General features: G+C 39.6%; 1 protein-coding gene across 1 annotated transcript in view; it reads left to right on the top strand.

Annotated features, from left to right (window-relative positions):
• Positions 1-7,947: 7,947 nt before the first annotated feature.
• gdpd3a (glycerophosphodiester phosphodiesterase domain containing 3a) overlaps positions 7,948-15,425 on the top strand; it is a 30,617-nt gene continuing 23,139 nt past the window's right edge. Inside the window, exons 1-5 of the mRNA XM_061973554.2 lie at positions 7,948-8,086; positions 9,027-9,069; positions 10,047-10,182; positions 13,051-13,096; positions 13,194-13,312. Coding sequence (XP_061829538.1) covers positions 7,948-8,086; positions 9,027-9,069; positions 10,047-10,182; positions 13,051-13,096; positions 13,194-13,312 — 483 coding nt within the window. The remainder of the gene's footprint in view (positions 8,087-9,026; positions 9,070-10,046; positions 10,183-13,050; positions 13,097-13,193; positions 13,313-15,425) is intronic.

The following is a 15,425-nucleotide window of genomic DNA, read 5'->3' as shown; positions in this document are numbered from 1 at the left end:
AACATAAGGGTGTCCATATGTGCACTTGGCACCACGACACCCTAGGCCGCACTACCATGATCGACTTTGTAGTTGTGTCATCGGATTTGCGGCCTCATGTTTTGGACACTCGGGTGAAGAGAGGGGCGGAGCTTTCTACCGATCACTACCTGGTGGTGAGTTGGCTGCGATGGTAGGGGAGGATGCCGGACAGACCTGGCAGGCCCAAACGCATTGTGAGGGTTTGCTGGGAACGTCTGGCAGAGTCTCCTGTCAGAGAGAGTTTCAATTCCCACCTCCGGAAGAACTTTGAACATGTCACGAGGGAGGTGCTGGACATTGAGTCCGAATGGACCATGTTCCGCGCCTCTATTGTCGAGGCGGCTGATTGGAGCTGTGGCCGCAAGGTAGTTGGTGCTTGTCGTGGCGGTAATCCTAGAACCCGTTGGTGGACACCGGCGGTGAGGGATGCCGTCAAGCTGAAGAAGGAGTCCTATCGGGTTCTTTTGGCTCATAGGACTCCTGAGGCAGCGGACAGGTACCGACAGGCCAAGCGGTGTGCGGCTTCAGCGGTCGCAGAGGCAAAAACTCGGACATGGGAGGAGTTCGGTGAGGCCATGGAAAACGACTTCCGGACGGCTTCGAAGCAATTCTGGACCACCATCCGCCGCCTCAGGAAGGGGAAGCAGTGCACTATCAACACCGTGTATGGCGAGGATGGTGTTCTGCTGACCTCGACTGCGGATGTTGTGGATCGGTGGAGGGAATACTTCGAAGACCTCCTCAATCCCACCAACACGTCTTCCTATGAGGAAGCAGTGCCTGGGGAGTCTGTGGTGGGCTCTCCTATTTCTGGGGCTGAGGTTGCTGAGGTAGTTAAAAAGCTCCTCGGTGGCAAGACCCCGGGGGTAGATGAGATCCGCCCGGAGTTCCTTAAGGCTCTGGATGCTGTGGGGCTGTCTTGGTTGACAAGACTCTGCAGCATCGCGTGGACATCGGGGGCGGTACCACTGGATTGGCAGACCGGGGTGGTGGTTCCTCTCTTTAAGAAGGGGAACCAGAGGGTGTGTTCTAACTATCGTGGGATCACACTCCTCAGCCTTCCCGGTAAGGTCTATTCAGGTGTACTGGAGAGGAGGCTACGCCGGATAGTCGAACCTCGGATTCAGGAGGAACTGTGGACCAGCTCTATACTCTCGGCAGGGTCCTTGAGGGTGCATGGGAGTTTGCCCAACCAGTCTACATGTGTTTTGTGGACTTGGAGAAGGCATTCGACCGTGTCCCTCAGGAAGTCCTGTGGGGAGTGCTCAGAGAGTATGGGGTATCGGACTGTCTGATTGTGGCAGTCCGCTCCCTGTATGCTCAGTGCCAGAGCTCGGTCCGCATTGCCGGCAGTAAGTCGGACACGTTTCCAGTGAGGGTTGGACTCCGCCAAGGCTGCCCTTTGTCACCGATTCTGTTCATAACTTTTATGGACAGAATTTCTAGGCGCAGTCAAGGCGTTGAGGGGATCTGGTTTGGTGGCTGCAGGATTAGGTCTCTGCTTTTTGCAGATGATGTGGTCCTGATGGCTTCATCTGGCCAGGATCTTCAGCTCTCACTGGATCGGTTCGCAGCCGAGTGTGAAGCGACTGGGATGAGAATCAGCACCTCCAAGTCCGAGTCCATGGTTCTCGCCCGGAAAAGGGTGGAGTGCCATCTCCGGGTTGGGGAGGAGATTTTGCCCCAAGTGGAGGAGTTCAAGTACCTCGGAGTTTGTTCACGAGTGGGGGAAGAGTGGATCGTGAGATCGACATGCGGATCGGTGCGGCGTCTTCAGTAATGCGGACGCTGTATCGATCCGTTGTGGTGAAGAAGGAGCTGAGCCGGAAGGCAAAGCTCTCAATTTACCGGTCGATCTACGTTCCCATCCTCACCTATGGTCATGAGCTTTGGGTTATGACCGAAAGGACAAGATCACGGGTACAAGCGGCCGAAATGAGTTTCCTCCGCCGGGTGGCGGGGCTCTCTCTTAGAGATAGGGTGAGAAGCTCTGCCATCCGGGAGGAGCTCAAAGTAAAGCCGCTGCTCCTCCACATCGAGAGGAGCCAGATGAGGTGGTTCGGGCATCTGGTCAGGATGCCACCCGAACGCCTCCCTAGGGAGGTGTTTAGGGCACGTCCGACCGGTAGGAGGCCGCGGGGAAGACCCAGGACACGTTGGGAAGACTATGTCTCCCGGCTGGCCTGGGAACGCCTCGGGGTCCCCCGGGAGGAGCTGGACGAAGTGGCTGGGGAGAGGGAAGTCTGGGCTTCCCTGCTTAGGCTGCTGCCCCCGCGACCCGACCTCGGATAAGCGGAAGAAGATGGATGGATGGATATATATATATATATATATATATATATATATATATATATATATATATATATATATATATATATATATATATATATATATATATATATATATATATATGTATAAAACCCAGTCATTTTTCTCCTGCGTGGACTTCCGTCTTCCTTTACAATGAGTAAAGCTGCACGAAACCTTGTGTCTGCAATTGTAAATAATTTATTTTTTAAGTTTTGTGTTTCTTGTAGAATCCATATAAAGTAATATACATTAGCCTATTGTTAAAATAATGAAAAAAAACATCATTAAATATATTTGTTTTATTGTATTGTTACATTAATAGCTGTTGTATTGTTATAGGATGGCTTGTTAAACATTTCATAGGATTTTCAGAGGGAGGAAAAACCATATAAAATGTAAAATGAATAAATACATAAAAAGAAAAAAAAATTAATTTCGTCCCGTGCATTTTTTTACCGTCCCCTGGGACGACGGGACTACGTTAATCTCAAGCCCTGGAAGTTACATTTTATTGTTTGCATTATTTGTTTCAGCATTGAAATTTGAAGATGGTCCCTCAGCTCTTTGACAGCTTTGGCTCTTTTTCAGATCAGCAGACATACTCTAAGTCTTTCTTATTTACAGCAGTGATGTGCGGTGAGGTTGTTGGCTGGTGAGGCACTGACTTCATCACAGTCAGATTTACAAACATATGATAAATGATAAATGGGTTGTACTTGTATAGTGCTTTTCTACCTTCAAGGTACTCAAAGCGCTTTGACACTACTTCCACATTTACCCATTCACACACACATTCACACACTGATGGAGGGAGCTGCCATGCAAGGCGCTAACCAGCACCCATCAGGAGCAAGGGTGAAGTGTCTTGCTCAGGACACAACGGACATGACGAGGTTGGTACTAGGTGGGGATTGAACCAGGGACCCTCGGGTCGCGCACGGCCATTCTTCCATTGCGCCACGCCGCCCCCTAAAGAGTATCTTATTCACCATTTGATTGGCAGCAGTTAACGGGTTATGTTTAAAAGCTCATACCAGCATTCTTCCCTGCTTGGCACTCAGCATCAAGGGTTGGAATTGGGGGTTGAATCACCAACAAATATTCCCGGGCGCGGCGCCACTGCTGCCTACTGCTCCCCTCACCTCCCAGGGGTTGATCAAGGGGATGGGTCAAATGCAGAGGACAAATTTCATTACACCTATTGTGTGTGACAATCATTGGTACTTTAACTTAACTTTAACTTTACACATACAAACTGTAGCACACAAAAAAGCACATTTAATAAAAAAAACGTTATTATGGTCTTACCTTTACTTATAAATGAAGTCCATGCGCCGTTGTTTTGCTGGATTAATCACCCCCTGACGGGAGTGTCATATCAACTAAAGCCCTCACTTCAACTTTCCACGTGCAAGATTGAATCTATTTAAAAAAGTGTAACCGAGGGTTTATAAATGTCGCCTATACTGTATGAAACTACAAAATAACAAACACGGAGGCTCCAGTTTACACAAGGACCACTTTATTTAGTTTCTTTCAAAAACCTCCGCTCCACTCCAACGTGCCATCACTTCCGCTCTTAGCGCCTTCAAAATAAGAGCTCAAGGCATATACTGTATAACAGCGCACAACAGGAACTTAACATCACAAAGAGGAAAGCCCATAAAAATAGGTTAAAAAAGTTATTTAATAAGAAGCCAAAAAGTGCAAAAACAATAACATTTGTGTTGGAGGAGTTGTGAATTAGGTGCACCTGCAGTCTGCAGGTGTACCTAATGTTGTGTCCCTGCAGTCATTAACAACTCCTCCAACACGAACATTATTGTTTTGCACTTTTTGGCTTCTTATGAAATAGCTTTTTTAAATAGATTCAATCTTGCACGTGGAAAGTTTAAGTGTAGGTTTTAGTTGATATAACACTCCCGTCAGGGGGTGCATTCTACGGCGGGGGTGCAGGAGGCGGGATTACTGCGAGCCTCAGCCAGTGCGTCTTTTGCAGCCGTTTTATGATCGCTCAGCACAAGAAATACATTACACACATACAGTTGTTGACAAAATACACTGTACATTATATACCTCAGCTAACTAAACTATGGAAATGTATCATATAATTCATATAGCAATACAGTCTCACTGCACAGCAGGCAAGCAGTTAGCCGAGTCCGCAATCCATGGTGAGGCACAACTGAGTGACGTGCCTCAACTGGCTGCTGTTCACCGCACCGTCTCTTCTCAGTATTTGAACGGCAAATGTGAAAATTCAGCGATTTTAAATAAAAATAATCTAAAACTGGTGAAGTTAAATGGAAAATAACTTTATAGTATAATCACTGGACACATATAACAATTTAATTTTTTTTTTTTCCTTTTCACATTTTTTTTTCTTTCCATGATGGCAGGTGAGGGGGCCTCACCTGCCTCTAGTGACTGCACGTCACTGATTTACAGTACATATAAACATTTCTCATTTCTATTCAGACTTCCATATATATTTAATTTCCTTAACGACTTGCCATAATATATATATATATATATATATATATATATATATATATATATATATATATATATATATATATATATATATATATATATATATATATATATATATATATATATATATATATATATATATATATATATTATATATGAGCTAAATTATCCCGATCCAGATATTACTTTAATTCAAGTAATTAAGTAATATTTCCAGGGCTTGAATTTACAACCATTTTAGTCACATATGTGCCCAAAATGTAATCTGTGCAACTTCAAAATATTTAGGAACAAACAATATTGTATTGTGAGCGAAAGTGGTGGCATTAGCCTCTATGTTGTGAATGAATAACAAAGAGGCTAATGCCATGACTTTCATTGTGTTTCAGTGTATCTTGAAGGATCATGCAAGTAATTGTTTCTTGTTGATGCTGTAAACAAAATGTCACTGTGCAAACCCATGTTTGTTGTTGTACCGAACACAGATTGTAAATAAACTGACTGAAATAATAATAATAACAATGAATAATTTCTAAGTCTTTGTTAGCCGTTTGTGAGGTTTTGTGCTCGTGCACTACATTCGCTCACATCCTGTGCATTTTCTGGGGGCTAAGCCCCCCCTGTCCTTAAAAGCTAGTGACGCCCCTGAATATTATTAATATAATATATGAATATTTAATGTAGATATGAATATTATTGGGCAGCACGGTGGAAGAGGGGTTAGTGCGTCTGCCTCTGCCTGTGTGGAGTTTGCATGTCCTCCCCGTGACTGCGTGGGTTCCTCCCACTTCCAAAAGACATGCACCTGGGGATAGGTTGGGTGGCAACACTAAAATTGGCCCTAGTGTGTTGTGAGTGTGAATGTTGTCCGTCTATCTGTGTTGGCCAAGTGATGAGGTGGCGACTTGTCCAGGGTGTACACCACCTTCCACCCGATTGTAGCTGAGATAGGCTCCAGCGCCCCCCCGCGACCCCGAAGGGAATAAGCGGTAAAAAATGGATGGATGGATGAATTGTATTATTATAATTAAATATGAATATTATATGAATCTTATTATTATAATTTATTAATATTTAATGTAGATATGCATATTATTATAATTATAATATATTCGTTTTAATGTTGATATGAACATTATTATCATATAATGATGTGAATATAATTAATATAATATTATATTAATATTTAATGTAGATATGTATATTATTACTATAATATGATATGAATATTTAATGCATATATGCATATTATTATAATATGATATGAATATTATTAAATAATATGATATGAATGTTATGTGATATGATATTATTATTATTATTATTATTATTATTATATGATATGAATATAAAGATAATAATATGAAATTAATATTACTATGATAATATTATGAGCATTGTTATTATATTATATGATTACTTAATGTAGATATGAATATTACTATGGTAATATTGTGAGTATTATTGTAATGATAATATATGATTATTTAACATAGATATGAATATTATGATAATGATATGATATGGGGCAGCACGGTGGTAGAGGGGTTAGTGCGTCTGCCTCACAATACGAAGGTCCTGAGTAGTCGTGAGTTCAATCCCGATCTCGGGATCTTTCTGTGTGGAGTTTGCATGTTCTCCCCGTGACTGCGTGGGTTCCCTCCGGGTACTCCGGCTTCCTCCCACCTCCAAAGACATGCACCTGGGGATAGGTTGATTGGCAACACTAAAATTGGCCCTAGTGTGTGAATGTGAGTGTGAATGTTGTCTGTCTATCTGCGATTAGGTGGTGACTTGTCCAGGGTGTACCCCGCCTTCCGCCCGATTGTAGCTGAGATAGGCTCCAGCGTCCCCCGCGACCCCGAAGGGAATAAGCGGTAGAAAATGGATGGATGGATGAATTGTATTATTATAATTTAATATGAATATTATATGAATCTTATTATTATAATTTATTAATATTTAATGTAGATGTGCATATTATTATAATTATAATATATTCGTTTTAATGTTGATATGAACATTATTATCATATAATGATGTGAATATAATTAATATAATATTATATTAATATTTAATGTAGATATGTATATTATTACTATAATATGATATGAATATTTAATGCATATATGCATATTATTATAATATGATATGAATATTATTAAATAATATGATATGAATGTTATGTGATATGATATTATTATTATTATTATTATTATTATTATTATATGATATGAATATAAAGATAATAATATGAAATTAATATTACTATGATAATATTATGAGCATTGTTATTATATTATATGATTACTTAATGTAGATATGAATATTACTATGGTAATATTGTGAGTATTATTGTAATGATAATATATGATTATTTAACATAGATATGAATATTATGATAATGATATGATATGGGGCAGCACGGTGGTAGAGGGGTTAGTGCGTCTGCCTCACAATACGAAGGTCCTGAGTAGTCGTGAGTTCAATCCCGATCTCGGGATCTTTCTGTGTGGAGTTTGCATGTTCTCCCCGTGACTGCGTGGGTTCCCTCCGGGTACTCCGGCTTCCTCCCACCTCCAAAGACATGCACCTGGGGATAGGTTGATTGGCAACACTAAAATTGGCCCTAGTGTGTGAATGTGAGTGTGAATGTTGTCTGTCTATCTGCGATTAGGTGGTGACTTGTCCAGGGTGTACCCCGCCTTCCGCCCGATTGTAGCTGAGATAGGCTCCAGCGTCCCCCGCGACCCCGAAGGGAATAAGCGGTAGAAAATGGATGGATGGATGGATGATATGATATGAATATTATTAAGATATGAGTATATTATTATAAAATATTAATATTTAATGTAGAGATTAGTGACATGATATGAATGACTGCAATGGTCTGAGGGAGGACCACACAAAGGTGTGACATTCCAGAGAGTGTTCTTGCAGGTAAGGTAAAAGTGAGCTCTTGGTCACGAGCTGGTGTTTCATTAACTCACTTTTACAGCTGCCAGCGTCTGTCCTACCTGTCCTGCAACATTTTCTAGCTGCACCAAAAGCCAGAGGAGTGAGTTGTCTTCTGCACGCTGAAGATTGTGCGCGCAGGAAGTTGACTTGTTTCTCCAAGAGGAAATGAGCTGCTTTTGGTTCTTCGTGGTCCTGGCATTGGGAGGGTATCTTCTGGCCTCCTGGTTCCTGCTGAAGAAGCCCCACCTTCTCCACAGGAGGAAACGCACTGCCTTCTACTGCACGCACATCTCCCACAGAGGAGGTAGGAGGCTTGTTCAGGGGAGGGGCGAGTTATTGTTGGAATTCAACTTGTGGCGACACCTCAGTGTACTCTGCACTGATACTGTGTCATAGTGCTCATCTGATTACATTTCACCTGCTGGAATAATCATAGTAGGCAGCACGGTGAACAAGGGGTTAGTTCATGTGCCTCACAATACGAAGGTCCTGGGTTCGATCCTGGGCTCGGGATCTTTCTGTGTGGAGTTTGCATGTTCTCTCCGTGACTGCGTGGAAGCTGCTGCGGCTTTCTCCCACCTCCAAAGACATGCACCTGGGGATAGGTTGATTGGCAACACTAAATTGGCCCTAGTGTGTGAATGTGAGTGTGAATGTTGTCTGTCTAATTTGAGTATCTAATAATAGAAAAGTGCGATATAAAATCTAATCCATTATTATTATTATCTGTGTTGGCCCTGCGGTGAGGTGGCGACTTGTCCAGAGTGTACACCGCCTTCCGCCCGAATGCAGCTGAGATAGGCTCCGAAGGGACAAGCGGTAGAAAATGGATGGATGGATGGAATAATCAATAGCACAAATACTTTGTTCCTACGCTTCGAACCCTGCGGCTTATAAAGCGATTTGTCTTCACTGACAAACATAATGCAAATGGTTTTCATAAAAAATGGTTTTGACGTGTTGGCTCACTGCAGGTGCAGCTGGGTGAATGTCTACAAGGGTTTCCTGCTCTTTAAAGCTTTGAACCGAAAAGTAAAGTGCTTTTTGGTCTTCTAGCCGTCCATAGCATTTCTATTTGTATGGATTCTTCATAAAACATTTACAATATAACTACAACAATTCTTACTTACTAAAGCAGGACTGGTTTAGTACAAAACTTTCCAACCATAATGACTTTTGTTTGACCTTGGAAACTTTGTTCAAACTGCCTCTTCATTTCAAAGAAGTCAACTTTTTGTTACCAGGATGTGGAGAGAAGATAGAAAGCACAATGGAGGCATTCACTCAGTGAGTATTTCTTGCACACTAAATTCAAACGTATTTACTTTTCTACTGACTTTGTTTTGTGCTTATTTTTTCTTCTACTTTTTTTGTTTTCTACTTTGTTTTCTACTTATTTAGTTTTCTACTGACTTTGTTTTCTACTTATTTTGTCTTCTCCTTATTTTGTTTTCTATTGACTTTGTTTTCTACCGACTTTGTTTTCTACTTATTTTGTTTTATACTTACTTTGTCTTCTACTTATTTAGTTTTCTACTGACTTTGTTTTCTACTTATTTAATTTTCTACTTACTTTGTTTTCTACTTATTTAGTTTTCTACTTACTTTATTTTCTACTTTTGTTTTCTGCTTTGCTTTCTACTTACATTGTTTTCTACTTATTTACTTTTTTACTAACTTTGTATTCTACTTATTTACTTTTCCACTGACTTTGTTTTCTACTTATTTTGACTTATCCTTATTTTGTTTTCTACTTATTTAGTTTTCTACTTACTTTGCTTCCTGCTTTGTTTTCTACTTACTTTGTTTTCTACTTATTTACTTTTCTACTAACTTTGTTTTCTACTTATTTACTTTTCTACTGACTTAGTTTTCTACTTAATGTGTCTTCTACTTCTTTACTTTTCTACTGACTTTTTTTCTACTTATTTACTTTTCTACTTAGATTGTCTTCTACTTTTCACTTTTTTACTGACTTTGTTTTCTACTTATTTACTTTTCTACTTACTTTGTTTTCTACTTTTGTTTTCTGCTTTGTTTTCTACTAACTTTGTTTTCTACTTATTTACTTTTCTACTTACTTTGTTTTCTACTTTTTTTTCTGCTTTGTTTTCTACTTACTTTGTTTTCTACTTTTGTTTTCTACTTACTTTGTCTTCTACTTACTTTGTTTTCTACTTTGTTTTGTACTTATTTTGTTTTCCACTTACTTTATTTTCTACTTACATTGTTTTCCAACTTACATTTTTTTCCCTGGCCTGCAGTGCAGTGAAGGAGGGAACACAGATGCTAGAACTGGACTGTCATGTGACGCGCGACGGACATGTGGTTGTGTCACATGATGAGAATCTACTCAGGCAGACGGGACATGACGTCACCATCTCCTCACTCAGGCTGCAGGTGGGAGGAGCAAATAGAGTGTGGTCAAAGTTGAATGACCTTCAGTGTTTCCCATTTACTCATTTACTTTGCGTAGGCAGCCACTAATACATTTAGGGGCACAAAATTATATACATACACACACACCCATATATATACACACGACTATATATACGACTAATCGTTAAGATACGTATACATATATACGTATATTTATATTTATATGTATGTATATATACGTTAATGTGTGTGTATATACATATATATATATATATATATATATATATATATATATATATATATATATATATATATATATATATATATATGGAAACGGGGTTTGTATATATATATATATATATATATATAAATATATATATATATATATATATATATATTTCCATATGAGTTGGGAAATTGTGTTAGATGTAAATATAAACAGAATACAATGATTTTCAACTTATATTCAATTGAATACACTACAAAGACAAGATATTTGATGTTCAAACTCGTAAACTTTATTTTTTTTGCAAATAATAATTAACTTAGAATTTCATGGCTGCAACACGTGCCAAAGTAGTTGGGAAAGGGCATGTTCACCACTGTGTTACATCACCTTTTCTTTTAACAACACTCAATAAACGATTGAGAACTGAGGAAACTAATTGTTGCAGCTTTGAAAGTGGAATTCTTTCCCACTCTTGTTTTATGTAGAGCTTCAGTCGTTCAACAGTACGGGGTCTCCGCTGTCGTATTTTACGCTTCATAATGCGCCACACATTTTAGATGGGAGACAGGTCTGGACTGCAAGCGGGCCAGTAAAGTACCCGCACCCTTTTTTTACGAAGTCACGCTGTTGTAACACGTGCTGAATGTGGCTTGGCATTGTCTTGCTGAAATAAGCAGAGACGTCCATGAAAAAGACGGCGCTTAGATGGCAGCATATGTTGTTCCACAACCTGTATGTACCTTTCAGCATTAATGGTGCCTTCACAGATGTGTAAGTTACCCATGCCTTGGGCACTAATGCACCCCCATACCATCACAGATGCTGGCTTTTGAACTTTGTGTCGATAACAGTCTGGGTGGTTCGCTTCCCCCTTGGTCTGGATGACACGATGTCGAATATTTCCAAAAACTATTTGAAATGTGGACTCGTCAGACCACAGAACACTTTTCCATTTTGCATGAGTCCATCTTAGATGATCTCCGGCGGCGTTTCTGGATGTTGTTGATAAATGGCTTTTGCTTTGCATGTAGAGCTTTAACTTGCACTTACAGATGTAAGTCACCAGCCTTGGCGTCAGGAGCGTCACCAGCTTTTAAGGACAGGGGGGGCTTAGCCCCCAGAAAATGCACAGGATGTGAGCGAATGTAGTGCACGAGCACAAAACTTCACAAACGGCTAACAAAGACTTAGAAATTATTCATTGTTATTATTATTATTTCAGTCGGTTTATTTACAATCTGTGTTCGGTACAACAACAAACATGGGTTTGCACAGTGACATTTTGTTTACAGCATCAACAAGAAACAATTACTTGCATGATCCTTCAAGATACACTGAAACACAATGAAAGTCATGGCATTAGCCTCTATGTTATTCATTCACAACATAGAGACTAATGCCACCACTTTCGCTCACGATACAATATTGTTTGTTCCTAAATATTTTGAAGTTGCACAGATTACATTTTGTGCACATATGTGACTAAAATGATTGTAAATTCAAGCCCTGGAAATATTACTTAATTACTTGAATTAAAGTAATATCTGGATCGGGATAATTTGGCTTATATATAATATATTTATATATATATATATTATGGCAAGTCGTTAAGGAAATTAAATATATATGGAAGTCTGAATAGAAATGAGAAATGTTTATATATACTGTAAATCAGTGACGTGCAGTCACTAGAGGCAGGTGAGGCGTCATCATGGAAAGAAAAAAAAAAGTAAAAAGAAAAAAAAAAATTAAATTGTTATATGTATCCAGTGATCATACTATAAAGTTATTTTCCATTTAACTTCACCAGTTTTAGATTATTTTTATTTAAAATCGCTGAATTTTCACATTTGCCGTTCAAATACTGAGAAGAGACGGTGCGGTGAACAGCAGCCAGTTGAGGCACGTCACTCAGTTGTGCCTCACCATGGATTGCGGACTCGGCTAACTGCTGGCCTGCTGTGCAGTGAGACTGTATTGCTATATGAATTATATGATACATTTCCATAGTTTAGTTAGCTGAGGTATATAATGTACAGTGTATTTTGTCAACAACTGTATGTGTGTAACGTATTTCTTGTGCTGAGCGATCATAAAACGGCTGCAGGCTGAGGCTCGCAGTAATCCCGCCTCCTGCACCCCCACCGTAGAATGCACCCCCTGACGGGAGTGTTATATCAACTAAAGCCCACACTTAAACTTTCCACGTGCAAGATTGAATCTATTTAAAAAAGCTATTTCACAAGAAGCCAAAAAGTGCAAAAACAATAATGTTCGTGTTGGAGGAGTTGTGAATGACTGCAGGGACACAACATTAGGTACACCTGCACACTGCAGGTGTACCTAATTCACAACTCCTCCAACACGAATATCATTGTTTTTGCACTTTTTGGCTTCTTATTAAATAACTTTTGTAACCTATTTTCATGGGCTTTCCTCTTTGTGATGTTAAGTTCCTGTTATGCGCTGTTATACAGTATATGCCTTGAGCTCTTATTTTGAAGGCGCTAAGAGCGGAAGTGATGGCAAGTTGGAGTGGAGCGGAGGTTTTTGAAAGAAGCTAAATAAAGTGGTCCTCGTGTAAACTGGAGCCTCCGTGATTTGACTTTTCTATAAAGTTTGCTGTATGTATTACTGAGCATTATCTTAATTTTTTGTAGGATTTACCTTTGTACAAGGACAGACTTGAGGTGACTTTCAATGCGGGTGAGACACTCTGTCGTTGATCATTCACACATGGTGGTGTGTGTGTAGTGTGTGTGTGTGTGATGTCACCATCTTGGCCACGCCTTCTGTCCAGCAGGTCACTACAGTCATGGTGCAGACAGGAAGTTCCCTTTGCTGGAGGATCTGTTCCAAAAGTTCCCAGAAATTCCAATCAGCATTGAGATTAAAGAGAACAACAACCAGCTGATAGAAAAGGCAACACACACACACACACACACACACACACACACACACACACACACACACACACACACACACACACACACACACACACACACACACACACACACACATTTTGAGCATTTTGAGGAGAGGTGGGTAGAGTAAGGGTATCTATCAATAGGATTTTATCGATACCAATATCAATATCCCATATCAATATCAGTATTCCTCTGCACTCTTATCAGTCCTAAATGCAGTTGGTGTAAATAAAGATGTAAAAAAAAATTGTTTTTTATTACCATTTTTAAGAGGTTGTACAACAGCAACATCGTGTAACATCTCACAGCAGGAAAGTCTGTTATCAAAATACCAATAGCCGTATCATTGGTCCAGAATCTGAAGGGTCCGACCCAATTAGGAAGCGGTGTTCTGTCCAAAGGAGCTGCCTGGTGTCAGCTTCGCCCTACTTTAGAGTAACAGTACTTTTACTCGAGTACCATTTTTGTCTACTTTGTGCCAGGAATGTAAACCAAGTATTGGTATTTTTCGTTTCTGATGTTCTGTCCAATGAGCTGCTTCCTGGAAAAAAGCTACCAAGTTGCATCATTTTGTAGCGGTTTATACCTATTTATGCTATTGCGTCAAAAAATGCTACCTTAAGTTTCCAAACGCCAATTGACATATCAAATAACACTCCCACTGTAGAATGCCTGTTATTAATATTTATGTATATATTTCAATGCAAGCTGTAAAAGTCGACATCATCAAACTGTGGTACGAACATACTTGCCAACCCTCCCGAATTTTCCGGGAGACTCCCGAAATTCAGCGCCTCTCCCGAAAACATCCCGGGACAAATATTCTCCCGAAAATCTCCCGATTTTCAGCCGGAGCTGGAGACCACGCCCCCTATAGCTCCATGCGGACTGGAGTGAGGACAGCCTTTTTTCACGACGGGAGGACAACAGGGTGACAAGAACTAAATCATCCAGACTAGAGACAAATTGTATTATTTTGTTTATCTTACCTAAAAATAAATATATTTATTAATTTAAAAAAAAAACTAAATACATTTTTATTATATTTTGCTAAAACATCAAAATTAATTGTATTTTTTTTTGTATTTTTTCTGACTCCTTATTACATCCAGCCATAGAATTAAAATAAACATATTTGAAATAATTAATTTTAAATGATCATAGTAAGTAATTTAAAATGACCATATTTAATTATTAAAATAATTGCTTGTTTATCAATAACTTTAGCATTTTATTCATTACATTTTGAAGCTCTCAGAAGCCAAGTTATGTTATATTCCTTAAGATTTATTTATGCAAGTTTGAAGTATCAATTATCCAAACACCGTTTTGTTTGCATATTTTCAGGATGTAAATATATATATATATATATATATATATATATATATATATATATATATATATATATATATATATATATATATATATATATATATATATGTGAAATACTTGACTTGGTGAATTCTAGCTGTCAATATACTCCCCCCTCTTAACCACGCCCCCAACCACGCCCCACCCCACCCCACCCCCGACCACGCCCCCCACCCTCCACCCCCCACCTCCCGAAATCGGAGGTCTCAAGGTTGGCAAGTATGGGTACGAATCACTTCAATAAATATTGTCATTCATTATTGAAGGGCAGTGTTTTATTTTCCTACATCCAAACAGTGTTACGTTCAAACTGTGTGTAATGTTACAGTGGCAAAAACAGGGAATACACTTGTTAACTAGAACCTCTGCCTTGTTTTGAATGATTACGAGGCGACTGTATTTGACATCATTATGGGGGTACTAGAAGTGAGGCGCTACTTGGTGCAAAGACTTGGACAACCACTGCTCACGTATGACAGAAATATATGTTGACAGTAACAAAGTCTTTACCCACACCAGGCAGCACCTTTGGACAGAACACCGCTTCCTAATTGGATCGGACCCTTCAGATTCTGGACCAATGATACGGCTATTGGTATTTTGATAATAGACTTTCCTGCTGTGAGATGTTACACGATGTTGCTGTTGTACAACCTCTTAAAAATGGTTTAAAAAAACAACATTTTTTTGACATCTTTATTTACACCAATTGCATTTAGGACTGATAAGCATGGCGA

The sequence above is a fragment of the Nerophis lumbriciformis genome, linkage group LG22, assembly GCF_033978685.3.
Source record: "Nerophis lumbriciformis linkage group LG22, RoL_Nlum_v2.1, whole genome shotgun sequence".
Lineage (NCBI taxonomy): Eukaryota > Metazoa > Chordata > Actinopteri > Syngnathiformes > Syngnathidae > Nerophis > Nerophis lumbriciformis.
This window is presented reverse-complemented; position numbering and strand designations above follow the sequence as displayed.